At 37.0% G+C, this 23,339-nt stretch overlaps 1 protein-coding gene across 1 annotated transcript in view; it reads left to right on the forward strand.

The window, feature by feature from the left end:
• Positions 1 to 358: 358 nt before the first annotated feature.
• pld1a (phospholipase D1a) overlaps positions 359 to 23,339 on the forward strand; it is a gene marked incomplete in the record, with an annotated part of 49,650 nt that continues 26,669 nt past the window's right edge. Inside the window, 17 exon segments of the mRNA XM_037977683.1 lie at positions 359 to 2,275; positions 2,913 to 3,128; positions 5,418 to 5,587; positions 6,500 to 6,642; positions 8,501 to 8,612; positions 8,867 to 8,932; positions 10,961 to 11,019; positions 12,480 to 12,572; positions 13,385 to 13,537; positions 15,066 to 15,215; positions 16,489 to 16,572; positions 18,333 to 18,414; positions 20,588 to 20,692; positions 20,781 to 20,966; positions 21,793 to 22,006; positions 22,829 to 22,957; positions 23,189 to 23,307. Of these exon segments, the coding sequence (XP_037833611.1) occupies positions 2,945 to 3,128; positions 5,418 to 5,587; positions 6,500 to 6,642; positions 8,501 to 8,612; positions 8,867 to 8,932; positions 10,961 to 11,019; positions 12,480 to 12,572; positions 13,385 to 13,537; positions 15,066 to 15,215; positions 16,489 to 16,572; positions 18,333 to 18,414; positions 20,588 to 20,692; positions 20,781 to 20,966; positions 21,793 to 22,006; positions 22,829 to 22,957; positions 23,189 to 23,307 (2,049 nt within the window).

Consider the following 23,339-nt stretch of genomic DNA (forward strand, 5'->3'; position numbering starts at 1 on the left):
AGAGTGAGAACAATTTGCAAGCAATCCAGCTTACATCACATCTCAGCTTTAAAAGCTCAACTCCACACTCTCTATTTCTGAATTGAGAAAGCTCCTCGGATGAGAAGCGAAACGTCTTCAGCTACAGAATAGAAGTCCAGTTGTTTTTTTAACTTTTTTTTTTAATTTACCATGGCCTGGACGACTGAGAATCTACACCAGCATAATCAAATTACTGTTAAAAATAAATATCCCCTACCTCTCATTGATTCGGTCCATCAACAATTGCATGCAGCCACCATTTTTACCAAACTAGACCTCAAAAATGCTTACCATTTGGTAAGAATCAGGGAGGGGGACGAGTGGAAGACTGCCTTCAAAACCCCTTTAGGTCATTTTGAATACTTAGTTATGCCTTTTGGACTCACTAATGCACCCACAGTTTTCCAATCCCTGATTAATGATGTCCTGCAGGATTTTCTGAACATCTTTGTTTTTGTTTATTTGGACGACATCCTCATTTATTCTCAGAACCCCAAGCAACATCATCAGCAGGTGAGAGCCGTCCTCCAAAGGCTCCATGAGAACAAGCTGTTCATTAAGGCCGAAGAATGTGAGTTTCACGTGTCCTCTGTATCCTTCCTGGGTTTCATTTTCGGGCAGGGGTATTATAAAATCCTGTGAAAACCAAGGCAGTAGCGGAATGGCCCACTCCTACTAATCGTTGCCAGCTACAGAGATTTTTGGGCTTCGCCAATTTCTACCATAGATTCATCAAGGATTACAACCGCATAGCATCTCCCCTTACACAACTCACATCTATTAAACAACCATTCAGATGGACACCTGAGGCTCAAGCTTCTTTTGGTGAGTTAAAAGCACGCTTCACTTCAGCACCTATATTGTGTCACCCTAATCCAAAATTACAATACATCGTGGAAGTAGATGCCTCCGACTCGGGGGTAGGAGCCGTACTGTCACAAAGATCACCTTCTGATAACAAGATCCACCCGTGCTTATTTTTCTCGCCGTCTGTCCCCAGCTGAACAGAACTACGATGTCGGTAACCAGGAGCTATTGGCCATTAAACTGGCCCTAGAGGAGTGACGTCACTGGCTGGAGGGCGTGGAGACCCCGTTCCTGATTTGGACCGACCACAAAAACCTGGCCTACCTTCAAACCGCAAAAAGATTAAATCCTTGTCAAGCTAGGTGGTCTCTTTTCTTTGGCCGTTTCAATTTCTCTATAACCTACAGACCCGGTTCTAAGAATGTCAAACCAGACGCTCTGTCCAGACTATGGTCCCAATCTGAGAGACCCAACAAAGAGGAGCCAATCATACCCTCTACTATGTTCGTCAGTGCACTCACCTGGGCTATTGAGCAGGAAATCACAGAGGCTCAACAGACAGAACCGAACCCCAGCGGAGGACCACCAGGGAGATGATACGTTCCAGAAGCAGGCAGAGTATTAGATTGGCTTCATTCCAGCCAGTTCACCTGTCATCCAGGCATAAACCAGATGCCGAGTCTAACCAACAGATACTTCTGGTGGCCTACACTATCTGCCGACGTAAAGGAGTTCGTAGCAGCTTGCACTACATGCGCCCGCTTCAAGTCCAGTAATCTGCCTCCTGCAGGTCTTCTTCAAACCTCTGCCTGTTCCAAGCCGTCCATGGTCCCACATTGCATTGGATTTCGTCACTGGTCTACCTCCTTCTCAAGGGAACATGGTAATCCTGACTAATATTGATCGATTTTCTAAATCGGCTCATTTCATCCCTCTCCCCAAGCTCCCATCAGCTTACGAGACCAGCCAACTCATGGTGCAACACATATTCCGGATCCAAGGCATCCTGATGGACATTGTGTCCGACCGAGGACCACAATTTTCTTAGGTCTGGAAAGCTTTCTGCAACGGTTTGGGAGCTAAGGTAAGTCTCACTTCCGGTTACCACCCTCAAGCTACTGAACGCTGTAACCAGGAGCTGGAGGTTGCCCTGTGCGTCCTGGCTAGCGATAATCCCTCATCCTGGAGCCAACAACTGTCGTGGATTGAGTATGCGCATAACACCCATGTTTCGTCCGCCACAGGCTTGTCACCATTCAAGGTCTCGCTGGGGTACAATCCTCCGCTATTCCCTAGTTTCGAGCATGAGATTGCTGTTCCTTCTGTTCAGGCTCATCTCCGCAGATGCCGCAGGGTATGGAGGCAGGCCAAACGCGCCCTAACAAGAACGGTGGAACAAAACAAGAGGTGCGCTGACCGTCACCGTTCCACTGCCCCTTCTTGCCAGGTGGGTGATAGGGTGTGGCTCTCGACCAGAGACATCCAACTGAAGGAAATGTCTAAGAAACTGGCCCCTCGTTTTATTGGTCCATTTCCCATTGAGCGGATCATAAATCCTACCTCTGTTCGTCTCACTCTCCCGCCTAGTATGCGCATTCACCCTACATTCCATGTCTCTCAGGTCAAGCCAGTACGTCAAAGTCTGTTGCTCTTCTCCTGCCGTTTCAGATCTGCCTGGCCTCCAGTCATTTGCACGTTTTCACTAAAATTGTAAATAAAACCACTTACCTTTTACTCCGTCTCTGTGTCTGGTTCCTGGTCTCACTCTTAAGACAAACCTGATTTATGTCACCCTCAACTATTTTAATTAAGCCAACCATTAATAATAACATGATTACTACTGAATTCTCTTGTTACTGATGTTATACCTGTGACTGAAGAGTTTGTCTTTTTCTGTGCATGTTGGTTGGACACTCTAACTTGTGGCAGTTTTATGGTTCAAAATAGAACAGCTGGGGTTCAGATATGGTCATAAAGGGTAAAGGTCTATCCCCATGGGAGAGTTAATTCAGAGAAGAGGAAGTAATGAGCTTACATCTTCAGTAAATAGGTTTTATATCACAACTGTCTCCTCACTCCTGTAGGTGCGCCCTGCTCTGGGGTCTGACTGCTAAGCATGCTGGGTAAGGCTCAGCCAACTACTAGTAGCCTGAATCTGGTGAAGGCTGAAGTTACTGATACCACACCAGCTTCCGACATCCACGACGGTATCAAGATGGCCGACCTTGTGGAAAGCCTGGATGCCAGGGAGCTAGACATCGGAGAGGGAGAGGAGCTCGACTTCGATGGAAACTACCTAGGTGTGTTTTTATCACCTTAGGTGATTAAAAACAATTACTGAAAATTTCAGTAGTAAATTACTGAATTGTGTAGATAAAAAAAAAATACATAAAATAAGAAAGTTATGAAACAAAAGCTTAAGAGAATCAATCTGAACACTACTACACCAGTCAATCATTCATAAGTTGATGTATTTAAAGAACCAGTTTGGATTTTCTGAAATGGTGTTGTGTGGAGTAATTCCATAATCAATATCTTACCTGCAGTAGAAATGACTCGGCGCATTATCAGTTTGTTGAATCAGGCAGAAGTTTTATTGTCAGTGCCAAGCTAACAGCTAATCTAAGCAGAATCATAACCAAAACAGATTTCTGCCATATTAAAACAACTAAATTATCAGAAAATTCTCAGCAGTTCATGCAAAAGAGGTTTTAATAACCTTTATTTTGCTGTCAGTTTTGCATTAGATGATAATTTACACTCAAGTAGATGGTTATTTATACAGAAGACCGACTATGACTATGGTCCCTTACCAGTAATGGTTTAGATTGAAACTTATGTTAAAAAAGGAAATATATTAAGTGGATGGCAAAAAAATATTTGATGCAAAAGTAAAACTGTGTAAAAATTGAAAATAAAATTATACTAGTTCAAGCAAGGGTTATTTTATTGATTTATTTCATTTTTTCTCAAATTGTCATTTTGTTATGCTTATTTTATTGCATTTTGAAGCATACAATCATGGAAAAATACTAAGTCCACCCTCCTTCAGTTCTAGCGTTTTACAAATCACAACATAAAAATTATCTGGTCTTTATCAGGTTCTAAATAATTAAAATCTAATCTCACATGGACAAAAACACATAACAAAAAAAACAAAGACAAAATGAAAGAGCTGTGCAGACAAACTAAGTCCACTCCTGCTGCTTCCACAGGATTTAAGAGGTTTAGTAGCAGCCAGGTGATGCTAATCAAACGTTTTGATTAACTGATCATCATCAGTGTGAACACCTTTAAAAAAAGTTTTGTCAGTTTGCTGCCCTGGAGCATACAGGTGTCTGTAACACAATGCCAGGAAGGAAAGACATCAGCAATGACCTTAGAGAAGCAGCTGTTGCTCCCCATCAATTTAAGAAGGGTTAAAGGTAATTTCCAAACTATTTGAATGCCATCATTCTACACAAAGAAAGATTATACACAAGTGGAAAACATTTAAGACAGCTGCCAGTCTTCCCAGGAATGTGTGTCCCATCAAATTCACCCCAATGTCAGACCCTGCAATGCTCAGAGAAATGGCAAAAAAACAAAAGGAAAAAAAAAGTTATCACACTCTATAGGCCTCAGTTGGCAGGTTAAAGGTCATGACAGGACAATTAGGAAAAGACCGAATAAGTTTTTTTTTTAGAAGGGTTGCAGGAGAAAATCTCTTCTCTTTAAAAGAACATGGCAGCACAACTTCAGTTTGTAAAGTTTCATCTGAATGAACCACAAGACCTTTGGAACAAATGTCATTTAGACAGATGAGACCAAAGTGGAAATGTTTGCTCATAATGCACAGCAGCACATCTGATGAAACTCAAACATAGCATATCAGCTCAAACACTTCATACCAACTGTCAAGCATGATTTGGGCTCCTTGAAGTCCTTAAGTAGACCAAAGGATTCCTGGAGTCAAATGGGCTTTCTGTCTCAGAGCTGAAGCTTTGACCAAACTCGCTCTGGATGCAACAGAACTATGATCCCAAACACAGCAGCAAGTCTACAACAGAATGTCAGAAAAAGAAAAGAATCAAGGTGATATTTCAAACTGATAATACTTGGAGGAAGATCTACTCTAGGTAAGATAGAGATTACTGATTGTAACGTTACGGAAATCCACTAAACAAACAAACAAAAAACTAAGCTCACCTTCTTCTTTAGAAAATATTCTTAAAATATAAAGTGTTACACCAGTCCAGTGAACATAGAGTGGGTTAATGCTATCTGGGAATTGGAAAAAAAATAAGAGGATCTTAAATACAAAGAGATTTTAAAGTTCAACCAAAAATTGCATAAATGTGTGCATGAGGATGGTTTTTTTGCTTCGTTGGGATGTCAAAAACTTCATAAAAAGGATGAAAAAGCACCCTTACAGTGGAAAAACTCACAAATCAGAAAAATCTTGAACAAAGGCAGACTTTTCTGTGATGCAGCCTACTCGCTTAAAGATGCTTATAACACCTACACATGCAAACATGAAATAAATAAATAAATATTTTTTAAAAATTAAAACCCTATCAAACTAACCCTGGCCATGTTTTCTTTCCCAGGGGATTGTCGAATACCATTTTCAGCGGTGTATGCAACGGTGGGCTTTAAGGAGGCCAATGCGAGGGTGTACCTCTCCACTGTGCCGATCACCGCCCGGATCCTGGAGGTGGAGCGTTTCACCACGGCACAGGAACGCTTTCATTCATCAAATCACCGGAGTGTCAACAAGGTATCCAACTGGACATGCTCCCATCCAGTTATAGAACAATACAACACCCCAGTAAAAGATTAAAAGTGCCTATACTTTATTTAAAACTCTGTTTTGATTGTAGGGATCTGATCTTGTTTTTGCTTCTCTGTATGATTTAGATATTGTAACTGTGTAAATACTGTACCTCTGCATATTTTGTGTTATTTTAGCCATTCATATATCATCGCCATCTCATTCAGGAGATTGGTGCTATGACTTTAGTATTTTTTATACTTTTTAAAATATTTAACTTTAATTACCGTACAAATATTTCCCCTCATAGAAATACATTGAGTTTTTTTTTTTAAATTCTTTTCATTTTTTTTATAGATCAGCTTAATCATACTTACTATATTAGTGCTACTTTTGGGTTTTAGCTACAGTTCTGCTATTTTTAGCTAACCTTCTGCATTTTTTAACTTTAAGCAAGTCTTTTTTATTTTAAGCTTCTAGGTAGACTTTTGATCATTTCTGCTAGCCTTTTGCCATGTTTAGCTTACAACTAGCTTTTTGCTACTTTTAGCTTTAAGCTTGCATTACAGTATGTTTAGCTAGGCTTTTTCTACTTTTAATTTTTAGCTAAGCTTTTCCTGCTTTTAGCTAACATTTGTAGCTTTTGGGTTCTAGCTACTGTTTTGCTACTTTTAGTTTTTAGTTAGTGTTTTAGTACATTTAGCTTTTAGCTAACCTTTAGCCTTTTTAGCTTTTAGCTAGTGTTTTGCTCTTTTTAGCTAGTCCTCCTTCTTTTAGCTTGAACAACTCACGTTCAGCCTCTTCAGCACGTTTCAGCAGGTATCAGCATTTACAAATTCTCTAGTTGCTGTTTGTAATTAATTAGCCTTTCATGATCTAGCCAAAGCATGAAAAATAATGTATAACCTGTGTGTGCAGTCTTTGCCAGCAGTGTTTAAGATCGAGATGAAACATGGCGAGTTTACCTGGATTGTTAAGAGGAAGGAGAAACATTTTATGGAGCTGCACAGAGAGCTGAGGACATACAAAACCTTCATTAGGATACCACTGCCATCACGCAAGTTGGTGCTAGCACTCACACAAACTAAACATACTGTATGTCATAAACAGGCTCACATGCACTCATACTCATACACAAATGTTAACAAACAATAAAACTAGCATTCCTCACATTAATGCATATCACCCATCACCTTACCTGCCATAGTATTAACCATCTTCACACAATCAATTAGCTCTCAAAGCATGTGTTGGGGATTAGCCTCACTTAGGAAATTATAGGCCAATACCTGTACAATTGACTGAGTTATAGACAGTTTTGTGTTGGCTAAGGTTGATTAACAATGGAGGCTATCTTAAATTAAATTGACCCCAAAAGAGGATCACTTTAGATCAACATCTAATGACTACTTTCTGAAAGTTTCATTAAAGTCTGTCCAGTTATTTATGAGATATTTTGCAACAAACAGACAAATAAACACACACACAGTTAATTTCATGATTGCCTGCCTTTCATTGTGGAGGGGGAGAAATCAAATTAGGAAAAACATATTATTAACATCAGTTAAATAAGATTTCTTTAATAATGAAGAGGATCTTTGAAAGTAGAGCTTGCATTTAGTTAACTAAACTTAACAAAAAGGTACAACTTGGAGAAACAGCAACAGCAGATCCTAGTATTTGGCACACAACTATCAAATGTTATAGTTATGCTCATCTGAATCTGAACAATAAATAGACATGCGTTTCTGGAACTGAATTTTCTGGTAATATTTTATAAATTTTTCTTTAATATTTTTCAGCAGTACAGTTAGATGTATTGATTTAAAATGCTCTTTGAAAAATGGTTAAAGTTTGTACTTTACATTGCCTACATGCCATTGGAGGAGAAGGTGGAGCAATAATGTTTTTGCTTTTGGCTCTGTGTTTGTGTGTGATTTGTCTGTATTTAGCAAAATAGCTCATGAAACAATTAACAATTTTAATGAAACTTTCAGAGAGTAATCAATGGGTTCGTATCTTCACCTGTTTATTTTTTGTAGTCAACCTGGTCCATAGCAATATAGGCTTAGCCATCACAAAAATGGCTATAATCTAGTCATTTAATCTAGTATATTTAAAAAACTGGCAATTAAATATTGTCACAAAAATATGTCATGAACCACTGGACAGACTTTATAAAAACTTTCAGGAAATAATCAGTGGTTATACTATAAATAAAGTGATTTATCTTTATAGCCAATCCAATTCAAGATTGCTGCCACAACTGACCATAGAAAACACAGAAATTGCTAATTTAATTTACAAATATTGAGCTAAAGTTTTATGTGGTGTAGCTGAGTCATTCACAACACATACTTTGAGCACAACATGTCGCAATTTCGCATGAGATTGTGCACAATGTCATTAACAAGGATTGACCAAAACTGCTACAACTGTCATTTCTCAACATAAGATGATAATCTCATGTTCAGGCATGAAAGAGGGCGGGCAATCAAGTAATGTGAGAATTTTTGCTTTAATTATTTTTAGATTTATTCAGCTTTCGGAGCGTTCCTGTTTATTACATTCTCTTCATCTTATTGTGTACTAGAGAAAAGTGGGCATCTTATGCAATGCTCCTTTTCATGAAAAGAAAAACTGCCCCATCAACATATAATTGCCATGGTTTTTCAGATATATATCAAACCTTCCTGATGCACAATAACACAGCTTGTTATCAGTTTGATTTGATGTAAGCACTTGCTAAAGTAGCTACATAGATAATGTTTTGCAGCAACTGAGACCATTTTTTTCTCTATTTCTTGCTGTAACACTCAAAACTTCCTATAACTGTGGGATTGTACAATGACTCTGTGAAAACACATCTCCAAATACCAACTCCTTTGAACTTTTGCCCTTTAATTTCCTCCTTTTCAGCCACACCGTGAGAAGGAAGACAGTGAGGAAGAGCGAGGTGAGAGAGATGCCCTCTTTGCCTAGGGGGGGAGGAGACGAGCTGGTGCGAGATGAGCAGGTCTCCAGCAGGAGAGTATGTGATGTGGCAGCATTTTGATTCTTTGCTTGTTTTCCTGGTTGGAGGTTTACTTTAACATCTCAGCTTTATTGTGTGTAGCTCTCCCTGCACTCTTTGGTTGCCATGGCACTCAACTCTATGCTAGCACATGTTTTCTCTAAAACTTTCCATGCCTGACTGTGTGCATAATGGTGGTTCCATACATAGATTTTCATTACTGTTATAATTACAACCCTGTGTGTTAAAATTAAGTGTATGTGTTTCTACAGAGACAGTTAGAGGACTATTTGAACACTCTGCTGAGGATGGCTATGTACCGCAAATATCACCATACTGTGAGTAATTATACCAAGCAGGGCAAACAACAACACAGTATTTGTCAAATATTTTTCATTTTACCTCAATTTTTTTAAAATTTAAGTCAGTGTCAGGGACCACACAGTTAGAAAAAGAGAAACATAAATGATTAGCAAAACAAAAAAAAGATTTTTGTACGAACATCTTTTAAATAATAAGCTAGAATTTGGATCCATGAAAGATTAGCAAGATTTGACAATGAAAGCTAACTGAATGTGTTCACTCCAAATTGTAAACCAGTGTCAAGAGTTGCCAGGATTTGGGAAATATACTGCATAAAGATCTAAATGTCCAGTTATTTATTAACTGAAATACTTAAACTTGTGTATATTTAAAGCTAAGTATTAAAATAAATGGTAAATGGCTTGCACTTATACAGCGCTTTATGTAGTCCAAGGACCCCAAAGCGCTTTACACTACAATCATTCACCCATTCATCCACACATTCACACACTGATGAAAATACACAAAAATATAACAGTTACCACCACAAATTTTGTTAACTGCAGGAGCCGCTGTGACATTCAGTTTAACATTTCTGTTAGCCATTAAATAAAATATGCCGTAAAACTAAACAATTTGCAGCATTTGTATTACACTCCACCAGAGGTGAAGGTGGAGCAATAATGTTTTCGCCTGTTGGTGTTTGTTTGTCTGTACCATTAGCAAAATACTTTATCAACAACTGCATAGATTTTTATTGAAATTCTTAGAAAGTAATCATTGGCTGTACATCTACAACTGATTTTGGAGTCTACGGAAATCAAGACGGTTGCCATGGCTAACTGACCTTAGGCTACACAAAATAATTGCATCTGTTCATTTTCCATGCATTGAGTTAAAGTGTGGTGTGGCCGTAGCCGACCTTCATTGATAACACACATTCAAAACAATACTACATCATGCAAGATCACTCAAGCAATTACACTGTCACATGAGATTCGGCAAAGTGTCATTTCTAAGGTTTGACCAAAAGGGCTTCAACTCCATCACTTCTCAACACAAGATGAACTTAGTTAAAACTCTGGCATGAAAAATAGTGGGCAATATGCATTCCTTCAAAGAATTCTAGGTCTTTACTCTACACTCATAATGCCCTCATAGCCAACTGTTAAGTACTTACACCAACATAAGAAACCAATGAATTGATTGTACTGGTTTACTATATTAATATTGCATCATACAGTGAGCTTAAATTAAGTGGTTTCCCTTTATTGTTGATTATGTTTCCCTAAAACTTCCTTTTACCTATCAGGTTAGGAATATGAACCCAGAATGCAGGCAGACACAAGGAGCTTCAAAGAGCTAACAGATTTATTAAGGTTAACAGTAAAACTCAGGAGATCACAGTGAGACACAAGGCAATGCACCTGAATGTAGCACATAGCCAACAATGAACCAGAGGAGATGAGATGCAATGGAACATGGAGTTGGACAAACCAGGAGCTGGTGTAGATGGGTGTGGCAGGCTGACATGGAGAAGTACTGTGGAAGCTGACTGAGGATGAATGAATAATGGTACAGAGAACACTGGGAAACTGAAACAAGCAATACACAAGAATAATTCTAATAATGGCTAAAGATCTAAAGAGAAAGTAAAAACACAGGTAGCCGAATATTAAAACAAAGATCTCAAAAGAGAACAATAATCAAGAAAAGAAAAATTCCAAAAAATAAACTAAAAAAAAAACACAGATTGTGAATTTACCAACAAAAAGGAAGATTACCATCAGTTTCAACTTATTGGTGGCTAATTTATTCTCTTATTATGCCCCTATACTTAATGGGTAAATGAGCCTTAAAACCAAGCGTCTCCATAGTAACATGTATAGTTTATTAACATTAGTATGATGCCTATTTTCAGTCAATGTCTGAGGTGGTAAAATAGTTTTGCATGTGTGAAATATTTTCCAAGACATTGAATTTAATAGTTCATTTTTCACAATTTATGAGTCTATTATGGAATCACCAAATGAAGCCTGTTTTCTCCTTCCATCTTTTCACAGATGGAGTTCATTGACGTCAGCCAGCTGTCTTTCATTCATGACTTGGGACCCAAAGGACTGTGAGCATTTTTTAATAGTGTGAATGCTGAGTCAACATTCACACTTGTTTTCTTGTTTATAGTTTCTTCTGTATGTTTTTTTACAATCAAACTACTCCACATACTTTTGCTATTGCCATTCAGATATCAAAACATTTAGCTTGAATGTTGACTTTTATACTTGAAAAAGTCAAGTATAAAAGTTACTAAAAACAAAAGTACATGATTCATAGCAAATCATACTTTTCAAAAATAATCAATTTTATTTACAAATGGAATAGAAATACATTGTTCTCTTTGAAATCTGCTTCAGTGCACTTGCTCAATTTTTAACTTATGCTACTTTTAGCTAGCCTTTTGCTATTTGTGGCTTTTAGCTACTGTTCTGCTACTTTTGGCTCGAGCTAGGTTTTTGATCCATTTATGTTTTAGCTAGCATTTAACTGTCTTTGGCTTTTTGTTAGCCTTTTATTGCTTTTAGCTTTTTGATGCTTTTATGATAGTGTTTTGCTGCTTTTAGCCTTTAGTTAGCCTTTTGTTACTTTTAGCTTTTAGCTAAACCTTTTCTGCTTTTGCTACTACTTTTAGCTTACCTTTTACTACATTTAGCTTTCAGCTAGTGTTAGTTTTCTGTTAGCTTGAACATCTCAGTTTACTTCACAATGAAGGCAAAAGTGATCCTCATCTGATTTTTTTTGCCCATAAACAACCCATATAATTTTTTTTCATGACAGTCTGAACGTGACAAATCAGATTTTTTCCAATCCAACCCATATCATACCACACTTCATCCAACTTTTATATCACTGAAGTGGGAGTATGCAATTTAATACCAACGTCCTGCAGTTTAAAGCATGTCTTTAAAAAACAGTAAACCAGTTGCTTCATTTTATTTGTTTATTTTTTAACTTCTTAAGTTTACCACATCCTGATTGACTAAGAATCTACATCAAAGTATGATACTAACATTGGTGTTGGAACATATTCATACTAGGGTGATGGGATTGATATTTAAGTTTGTTTCTACTTTCAGTACTTTGTTTCCCTTCCATAAGTGAAATTGTGTGTTGGAGTAAGCAGCAAGATCAAATGTAAACATTAGATAAAACAAGTATGTCAGATAACAATTCAACTTCAGAATTCACGTTAACATGTGCAGCATCTATATTTACTTCTGTAAACACAGCGTGCTGCATGTGATTTCGCATTTTCTGTGCATGCGGGTCGCTTCAGGGCTATAGAATATTCACACTGGAGTCTGATGATGGTTGCATTTAAATTATAATGTGAACGACCACGCAAGAAAAATTGGATCTGAGCAAAAACTTCAAATTTAGCATTAAGACCTACAGTGTGAACATAGTCTTATATTTACAAGATCAGGATCTAAATTTTCACTCAGTTGTTCTTAATTTAACTTTGTGCATTTAAAAATATTTTTTAAGTTTTTAGTAGATTTGAATTATTTTCATGTGCCGCAGGGAAGGAATGATTTATAAGCGCTCAGGCGGACATCGTATTCCTGGAATGAACTGCTGCGGCCACGGTCAGGCTTGTTACCGCTGGTCTAAACGGTTTGTGATTAGAGCTCTGTATCTTAATACTATCTTTGTCTTTCTTCTGTTGCCTTCTCTGTCTTCCACCAACTGCTTCAGTTGCCATGTTAACATAATATAAATCATTGCGCTTGAGTGATTTTTTAAACAAATATGAACTTTATTGGGAAATTATTGGGTACATTGCTATTATTGTTAATAATTAAACCTTTTTTAATATCTACTAGTAGTAGAATCACACAGAAATACATCTACAGTTTAACTTTTAGAGTTAACCCAATTGACAGTCATTCAAAATGCATACTTCGAGCACTAACAGATCACATGACATAGTATATCTCATGAGATAGTATTTTCAACTCTGTCATTTCTCAACATTAGATGATTCTGTCATGAAAGGGTTTTCATGACAGTTTTTTTTTTTCATTTTGGCCTTTATGTGATAAAGGGGCAAAATGAAATCCTTTAAGGAATGCTAGGCCTTTAATTTAGTTTTATGCAGTTTCTCAATAAAACCAGTCATTCACTTCATTTATTGGTTTGTTCCTTCAATTTAATTTTGATCTAATCCAAACTAATATACAAGCCAATTTGAAAGTTATTTTCCAAAGACTACACACACACATGCAAAATCCCACACATCTGAATCACTTGGCCCATCCACCTACATCCTCATGTTGGTTTTCTACCTACACCATTTCCATTTAAACAAGAAGTAAAAGAAATTGTCTCCAACAGTCAGTGGAGAGCTGCAGTATTTTACATAAACTCAGAAATCTGAAGTTTAAGTGGTTTTAATGAGCTTTATGTCATCTCTGTGTGTGCTGCAGCTGGCTTGTGGTGAAGGACTCCTTCTTGCTGTACATGAAACAAGACTCGGGCGCAATTTCCTTCGTTCTGCTGGTGGATAAAGAGTTCAGCATCAAGATGGACTCCAAAGACACAGAGACAAAACATGGAGTCCGGATCGATACCCTATCCAGGTTATATTTGTGTGTGCTTGTGGTGGAACATGATTATGAAAGTTACTTTATGAACTCATACACTCATTGTGTTAATGCTAAGTCAGCATTCACACTACTGTTTCTTGTTTATCTTTTCTTCCATAATTTTTTTGTAATCAAACTACTTCTGCATACGTGGTGCTAGTTTAACAATTCATATACAGTATCAAAAGCTATAGCTTAATCAGAGCTGGGGGTATGACTTTGGCTTTTGTAAATTTAATATTTTCAAAATATTTACCTTTTTTAAAAATAAACTTCCTCATAGAAACACATTGAGATTGCTTCAATTCCTTCTAAAACATTCTCTTTCAAATCTACCACAAAATACTTGCTCTATTTGTCTTCTCTACTTGTATTTAGCTACCGTTCTGTCACTTTTAGCTGCTAACTTTAAGCTGCTAGCTGAGATTTAATTTAGCAACTGTTTTGCTAATTTTAGCTCTAACATATGTTTAGCTAATTTTAGCTATGGTTTTGTCTACTTTTAGATTTAAGTTACTTTGCTGCTTTTACCTTCTAGCTACTGTTCTGATGCTTTTGACTTGTGTTCTTCATTTTAGCTTTTGTTCTACTTGTTTTAACTTCTTCAGCAAATTTCAGAAAAGTCATTCAACACTCAGTAGTCACACTGTAGTTTTTGTACAAAGTACAATTTTTCTAGTTAATTTTGAGTCATTTGTTTTCTTCACATCTAAGGTTCATAATATGTAACTCCTACAATAGCAAATAAAACAAACAAACAATCAAAAACATAAATCTTTTTATTGCCTAAAGATGTTCTTAACAGCTCATTTTGACAAGGTCAAGTTTTTTTCAGTTTCTTTTCATATTAACACTCTTTACTCAAGGTTGATTTTGTTTTAACATTAATTTTAGTCTATTAAACTGATATTCATATGTCCTTAATTATTATCAAATCATACAGTTTCTTTTTGGGGGTAATCAGCAGATTCAATCGTGTTTTGAAATCACCGTATCTGTGTGTGAGCTTCAGTGTACATTGCCTATAAAAAGTATTAACCCCTAAATGTTTTACAGGGCATTCCTGTCATAAATCAATCATGATCAATATAAATTTGTCCTCTTTACAACAATACATTTTAAAGGATGGCCTGCTCTTGGTAGATTTACACATCTCATAATTCTTCTATTTCTTGATGATAGATTTAACAGAATTCCTGGGGATGTTTGGGTCTTTGAAATCCTTTGTATCCATCCCCTGACTTGTACTTTTCAGTAACCTTTACTCTGAGTTGAAATAGGACAGTCACTTTAAAGTGAGTGAATGTTTATGTAGTCACTTATTTTACATTATATATTTTTATTTAATTTGTATTATTCTGTAGAAATTTAAATTCACTTTGACACCGAAGAAGTTTTGTTAAAATTTATCTTAGTGAAGAAGCCCAATTTATATAGACCAAAATTGATTTACGACAGCAGTAAAAACATAAATCATCCAAGGGGTGAATACTTTTTTAGATATTGTGTCATTTGCCTGCAGGACGCTTGTGTTTAAGTGCAGTAGCTACAGACATGCACGCTGGTGGGGTCAGAGCATCGAGAACTTTGTGAGAAATCATGGGAAGGCTTTCCTCCGAGATCACCGCTTTGGATCATTTGCACAAGAAGAAGAAAATGTTCTTGCCAAATGGTAATGATATTGGGAGAGATGAACTGCTATAGTGATGTTGTTTTGCATCTGGAATGAATTTGACTCAGAATAAATAAGAAAAACAGTTTGAAATATGAAGATGAAGATGTCTTGTTATGCCTAAAAGATTATAAATCTGCAGAGTTTTACCTTTTTTTTTAAATTATGTAATATATAAAACATTGCTTTATTTTACCACAAGGAAATTTTATTTGAATCAAATCAGACAAAACTAATAAACTTTATTGGTAATTTCATTTGAAAGTTTCCATTGTTGAGTACAATTTTCTCACTCAATGCCAAAGGCAAAGGGTGATAATGTTTTTGCTTCCGTTTCTTTGTCTTTGTGCATTTGTCTGTTTGCAGATTATTTTGTGAAACACTGAACAGAATTTAATGAACTCATAAAGTAAGAACTGTATGTACCTCTAGATTTGATTAACTTTAGGAAACAAGCCCTATTTTAGATTGTGTCTGCAGCTAAGCAACCTAAGCAAACAAACATTTCTAGAGCTCAGTCAATTTTACAAATATTGAGCTAAAATTTTGTGTGGTAGTAGCTGTGAGTCATCCTCAACACACACTCTGTACTTGTGTACGGCATTTACACTCTGCAGCTTAATTGAAAAATCACAAATATATTCAATTATTAAATTATTAGTGTTCTGTTCAAAGAATATGATCATTGGTGAGTTTAAAAATAAAAGCAGAAATCTGCTTTTCCTCTGCTGGTCTTTTACTGGTAACTATGGAAATGCTTGGAGAAAATTGAGCAGCCAACTATCTGCTTTGGCTGCGTTATAATTTTTTTTTTTCTTAATTAGCATTTTTCCCCCTCAGCTGGCAGATTGTACGATATTAAAACGCAAGTGTGATAAAGTCATCACAGTATGCCTGGGCACAGTTCAGAGCTAGCAGGTGGTATAATTAGTGATCCAGTGAGCCTGTCAAATAAAGAATCTTTACAGAACAGATTTGTCATGAGACAGTTTTGGGTATGGTCTTTATCTTAAAAGTTGGAAAATGGACCAAAATGTGTCACCTTCTGTTTGGTTGTTGACTAATTTGATGTTTAGAGACTGTTTTACAGCAAGCTGTGATCATACAGTAATCTTTGAGAAGACAGAGGTAGTGTTTTATGTGCTGCATGACTCAAACTGAAAAACACCATATCCTTGTTTACATTGTTTTAATACCAGTGGCTCTGTCAACACAAGAACAGGGTATGATAATGTCTGTTTTCTGCAGCTGTAACTCTAAACATTCTGTGCAGGTATGTGAATGGAAAGACGTACATGGAAGATGTGGCTGATGCTTTGGAAGAGGCCAAAGAAGAAATCTTTATCACTGACTGGTGGTGAGTTTCATTCTGTTTTCTGTGTAAACATCCCATATGTTATCAGTGTGGTTAAGGGGTGCCTGCTGTTTGCACTTAAGTGTGGGGAATAAAACAAACTGTTTTCAATGTCAGCATCAGTTTTACTTAGTCTCTGCAATGTCTCAATGTAAATTTTTCTAAACCTTAATAATAATAAAAAAACATAAAATAAGAAAAATGATATCTAAAACTAATTCATGCTATTATTGACAGCCTAAAACTGGCATTCACTATAGGTCATGTACATATTTGCTTTGTTCTGAGGTTGCTAATTTCCCCAAGTTGAACTTTAGTGCTTTAATAACTTTGACTGGAGTTCATAATTACAAAAAATATTGACAGAACTCCAAGGTATATCATGTAACTTGAATTTTACATTTTGAATTTATAATTTTCCTATATGTGCTCAATGGGGTTGAGGTCAGGACTGCAGGCTAGCCATTCCATCCTCTCCACTCCCAAATTCTGGATGTAGTCTGATAAACCCTGCTCTGTGGGGGCAAGCATTGTCATTTTGAAGGACAGAGTTTAATCTCAGACTGTGGAGATATGAGATTGCCACTATTTTCTCACAGGCACGGACAATCAGGCATCAATCAAGTGAAATCAGACACTTAGGGTAACAGCTGAAAACAAACATCAATAACAGAATAAGCTGTTTGGCATTGGTAGAAAAGCTTTGGCAAGTTTTTCATAAGCACAACCCACATGTTCAACTCTGCTGCTCAATCCACAAATGCATTTTTCTAATACATGTAGCATAATTTCAGGGAAAATGCATTTCAGGGAAAATACATTTTTGGTATAAGATTTATTGCTGAGAAGCATCATTTGAAGAAATAAATAATCAGACACAAATTTCCTTCCTTTTGTGCTGTTATTATTGTGAAATGAGGGCAAAAGAGTATGGTGTAACGAGCATGCCAGCTGCTGAAAAATGTACAGAATAATTTTAAAGGTTGAATTACAAACTAGCCATCATTTTACTGCCAGTGAATACAAGGACAATTTGGTACCAGTTAGTGCACAACATGCCCTCACACAGGTCTGGTTGTGGTTCTGGCTGTAATTACAGCCTCAAACCAAGAATAGAAATCCACTGACTGTGTCCATATCCATTTACTCATCTGACAAACTCTTGAATCTCTGTTTTCTTTTGCTCCTGAGGTCTGTTACCTCAGGAGCAATATGATATATTATAGCTGAAGGGTACAATAATGTGTCAAAAAATAAAGAAACTCTTGCCTGACTCTTTTTACAGTTCCCAACTTTGTTTCTTTAATAGTTTTTGTAGGATCTTTTCTAAAGAGAGATGAAACTATGTGTCACTGCTGGCATGGTTTCATGATCTTTTCTTCTCTTATTTCAAACATTTTAGTTTGTAGTGCCATAGGGCCAAATATGCAGCTGTTTAACATGGTTGAAATCCCTGTGTTTCAAAGTAGTAATCACTAGGCTTATGGTCTTTACTAATGAGGTGACAGCCTGGGTCACGTGAGCCAATAGTATTGTCGATGTGTAAGCTCAGGATGCCAATGTGAGTGACTCATGAGACTGTATCATTATGTCATGTCTGCCATGTTGTAGGTAAGATGTGTCAGTGGATCTGAATGGTGAAAGTCAGGATTACTTTTATACTGCAGGAAGGGGTGGAAATAATAGCATTTCTTATTTTGTTTATCTCTAATTTTTTTAAAAACTTCCAAATTCCTCTGTCTTACTCTTTTTTTGTTTGTTAGGCTGAGTCCAGAGATCTTCCTGAAAAGACCTGTTGTCGAGGGCAACAGATGGAGGCTGGACTGCATCCTCAAACGCAAAGCAGTAAGTAGTTCTAAAAAAGGTAATCAGTTTTTAGATGTATAGCTAATGATTACTTTTTTGAGTTTTATTAAAACAATCAGTGGTTCAATATTTTGTTTGCTAACAGACAGACATGTTTGACTAGAATAGATAATGCCAACATTTTATACAAAGAACTCAGTGATCTGTAACACTCAGAGTATGTATTAGTAGTTACTGTCAACTACTACCACACCAAATGAGCTCAGTGTCTGTAAAATGGATTGAATTATAGTTATTTCTGTGTTTGTTAATATAGTTGTGGTGGCCAATAAGTTCATTAAAGTTTCACTAAAATTTGTCCAGTGATTTGCAAGATAGTTGGCTGATAGACAGGGTTGACTGCAATAGTTATTGCCAAAGTTGTCATGTACTGGGGTGAAGGAGGCGAACCCTGAGCGCAGACTCATATTGAAAAAAAAAACTAATTTATTTAGAAATAAAAGGCAAACCCAAAACAAAGCCTGACATGGCAGCAAAACCTAAACTAAATACAAAAACATTAACTAAATAAACAAAACCTGAACAGACCTGAGACAAGAGATGAACCACTGGGAGACGAGAAGGCACGAGCAAAAAAGGACAGCACATCAGGGAGACAAGAGTATGACAATGAACCAGCAGGGAACTGTGGAAAGTGACTGGGTTTTAAAGGCAGAGGGTGAATAGTGGAAGTGGGCACAGGTGAGATGATTAAGGAGCTAGAGGCAGGTGTAGATGGGTGAGAATGGGGAAGAGAGAGAGTAACTGAAGAGAAGTGAATGGTGGCTGAGGCACAGGGAAGAGACAACTAAATAACACAAACTGAAACATGAAGACAAAACAAAATACAAAAACCCAGATCCTAACAAAAGTATTAAACAAAGAACAAAGAGCTTAGCATGCCTTTAGCACTTGGAGAATGTTTAAGGGATTATTGTCAGGAATTGGAGATAGTTGGTTATTGAAACAACCATGTTAATCAGGACTCTGAGATCTTAATTAACCTGTGTCCAATGGCAGACTGCTACATTTGTAAGTTAGCAGAATTGCTGAAAAAACACAGGAGCATACAACTGTTGCACACAAAGCCTAAACAGTAGGCCTCAAACAAACGCTGTGAAAAAACTATAAGGTGTATTAAAATAATTATTGAACCATGACTGATAGCAGGGTCTGGTGGTCATTCGTATTAATTTTCAAGTTTCTACAGCGCTTTATGCAGGACATAACAAGTTAAAACACACTTCGATCCCCATTTCAAAGAAAATGTAAAACAACTTTAATATTGGACCTAGTTAGAGCTGCTTTCTGGGTTGGGTGTGGAGGTCTGAGAAAAATACAAAAGTCTGTAAGTCATAAAGCAATAACAAAAACATTGGCAGAAAGAAGACAAAGATAAAAATGTTTTGATTCATATTGTAAAAGATGTGAGATTAGGAATAGTTTGTTTGCTCTGGGCACATTCGAACTAATGTCTCCTCTCACTCTGTTTAACAGTGGTCTTATTTGACCAGTTGTCAGAGAAGCCGGCCAAAATCATTCCAAAACTTAAACTTAAGCTTAAATTGTGATTTTTATCAAAATGGTAACAAACATGAAAAATCCAAATCATTTGGTGATAGTCCAATGTTGTGTAACTCATACAGCGCTTTGAATAGTTTCTAGCTGAAAGTATGTGGATGTGATAAGTTTTCAAAAACCACAAAGTTTTAAAAGAAATTGAAAGATTCGTTTTTGGCAAATTATGTTGCCATGGTAAAATACTACTGAAAGCAACAGCACTCATCTTGTGGCTAAGCTATTCCTTGTAATGTATATATTGTGTGGGTGCACGCTTCCATTTAGGCTGCAAGTAGATTAGGATATAAAAGAGACCCGTTTGGAGGTGGAGAATAATATGTGGTTCTTTTGCATTGCTCTCTGTGAATTTCTATGGCAGGCACCAATTACAATGCCAATGTTACGTAAAAGTTTGGCCCTCAGGCCAAGTACTGAGCTCTTTTTTTTTATCCACTCATAAAAAAAAAACTTCTCCACGTGGAAATGTGCTTTTTCTTGTAACTAAAATACATGTTTGTTTTTAATGTACAAATGCATAATTTTTGACACAGGACATAGCAGTTAAATAAGTTTTTAAAAAAATCGATCATATTCCCTTTCTTTTTCATGACAGCAACAAGGTGTGCGGATCTTTGTGATGCTGTATAAGGAGGTGGAGCTTGCACTGGGCATCAACTCAGGCTACAGCAAAAGGACACTCATGCACCCCAACATCAAGGTGAACAATGACATCATAACAAGTTAGTTGTTTGAACAGTCAGAGCCTCACTTCGCAACTTACATAATGTTGTGACATTATGATTCAGGTGATGCGTCATCCAGACCACGTCTCGTCTTCCGTCTATCTCTGGGCCCATCACGAGAAGATTGTGGTTATTGACCAGTCAGTGGCGTTTGTGGGCGGGATCGACCTGGCATATGGTCGCTGGGATGACAGAGAGCATCGGCTGACTGATGTGGGCAGTGTGACCCGCTCTGTGGCCTTTGAACAGGTGAGATACCAAATAAATGTTCCACCCACATTGTTGACCTATTTCCAGTTTAAAGAAGAAATGCTTTGCATGCATTATTCAACTGTAGAATATAGGTATGAAAATCAAGGCCTAACATTTCTTGAAGGAATGCATATCTCCCGCCACCTTTCATGCCAGGGTTTTTAAGTTCTTATATTGAGAAAAGACAGAGTTGGAGCTCTTTTAGTCATACCTTCAAAATAATGTTATCTGCGATCTCATGCAATATTGCAAGATCTCCAAGATTTGTTAGCTCTTGAAATATTTGTTGAGGATGATTGTCAGCTACTACAACATCAAATTTTAGTACAATATCTATTAAATGGACTGAATTATAGACATTTCTGTGTTTTCTAAGGATAGTTGGCTGTAGCAGCCGTATTATATTGGGTTGGTTCCAAAGGTTATTCCATTGTAGATGTACATTCAATGATATTTTCTTTAAAGTGTCATTAAAACCCATTCAGTGGATCATGACATATTTCTCTCACAGAGTTGACTTCTCACACAATCAGTTCAAGCTCAGCATATTTGTTGGGGATCAGTCTCAGCTACTACCACACCAAATTGTAGATCAATATCTGTAAAAGTGATAAAGTTAAAGCAATGTGTTTTTTCTTAAGGTCAATTAAGAAAAAACACACAGACGTGTCAAAAACATTATCACCGCCCTTCCCCTTTTGTCTGCGGGTAGTAATTAAAGTAAAAAGTAGAGACACTACATTAATTTTATCTACACCTCACATCTGATGCTCTGGCAGTTGAATTTAAACATTGTCTCTTAATTTTTTTCCTATATTTTTAGGCTGGCTCCACCAACTCTCCTTTTGATAAGGGAGTGTCTCCTGCTGATGGCATCTCGCAGAGCAATGGAAAAGGGACACCACCCACTGATTCTGTGGAGTTACCCAAACTGAAGGGAATTGGTCGCAGTAGGATGGCTCGCTTCAGTCTGTACAGACACCTGCACAAACACACACTGCAGCATACTGACAGTGTCAGCAGTGTGGATAGTGCAGGTGGGTGAAGGCATTATAATCAGATAACAGTTCACATGTTCTGAAGCTCCACCTCTTTGTTCTAGCGGATGCTGATAGGGGAGAAAATTACTTTTTTTTTTAAACCTTCAGGATACAATAAAGTACATAACCAATTCCAAATAATTGGGACATTGGGACACAAAATGTAAATGAAAACAGAATGCAATGATTAGCAAATCTCATAAACCCAAGCATATCAAATGTTTAAACAAGGAAATTGTACCATTTTTAGGGAAAAAATAAGGACTTTTAATTTAATAGCAGGAACACATCTACAAAAAGTGGGAACAGGAGCAATAAAAGGCTGTTAAAATAAGTGGTATGAATAAAAAAAAGCTAGAGGAGAAGTTTTACAACAAATTTGGTTAATTGGCAACAGGTCAGTATGATGACTGGGTATAAAACGATTAATTTGGAGAGGCTGAATCTTTTTGAAGTAAAGATGGGCAGACGTTCACCAGTCTGCAAAAGACTGTGTCTAAACATAGTAGAACAATTTCAGAATTATGTTTCTCAACAAAAAATTGGAAGGACTTTCAATATACAGTATCATCAATAACAGTTCAGAATATCATCAAAATGTTTCAAGAATCTGGAGAAATCGCTTTGCACAAAGGACAAGGCTGAAAGTCAATATTAGATGCCTGTGAACCTTATGCCCTTGGGTTAAAATTATTGCATTTAGTTTTTTATTTGCATTTTACACAATGTTACAACTTTTTTAGACTTGGGGTTTTAGAAGATATTTCAAAATAGGATTTTTACTATAACATTTACTGTATGTTGTTTTTGTTTGTGCAGGGAGTGGTTCTGGTCAAAGCCTTAAGACTGGTGTTGGCGAGTTACAGGGAAACACCCGTTTCTGGCACGGAAAAGACTACTGCAACTTTGTCTACAAGGACTGGATCCAGCTGGAAAAACCTTTTGATGGTCTGGTACACAAATACATTACATACCCAAATGTTTATTTATTAATGTCCTTATTTCCAGTTTAATTGATAATCATTATACTTGAAGCATTAATCCTACTTTCATCCCATTCCCTGCACTGAACTCCAGCCCCATGGATCCTAATTCTAACATTCTCTCTGTTTTTTAACCACACCTATTTTTTCTTATGTTGCACCATCTCTTGCTCTTATCTCTTGCTCCCTTTTGCAGACTTTATCGACAGGTACACCACTCCCAGAATGCCTTGGCATGATATTGCCTCAGTGGTTCATGGGCGAGGAGCTCGGGACGTGGCAAGGCACTTCATTCAGCGATGGAACTTTACTAAGGCATGATCACTTTGCAACCCCCCCCCCCTACC

This window comes from Kryptolebias marmoratus, linkage group LG10 (assembly GCF_001649575.2).
Source record: "Kryptolebias marmoratus isolate JLee-2015 linkage group LG10, ASM164957v2, whole genome shotgun sequence".
NCBI lineage: Eukaryota > Metazoa > Chordata > Actinopteri > Cyprinodontiformes > Rivulidae > Kryptolebias > Kryptolebias marmoratus.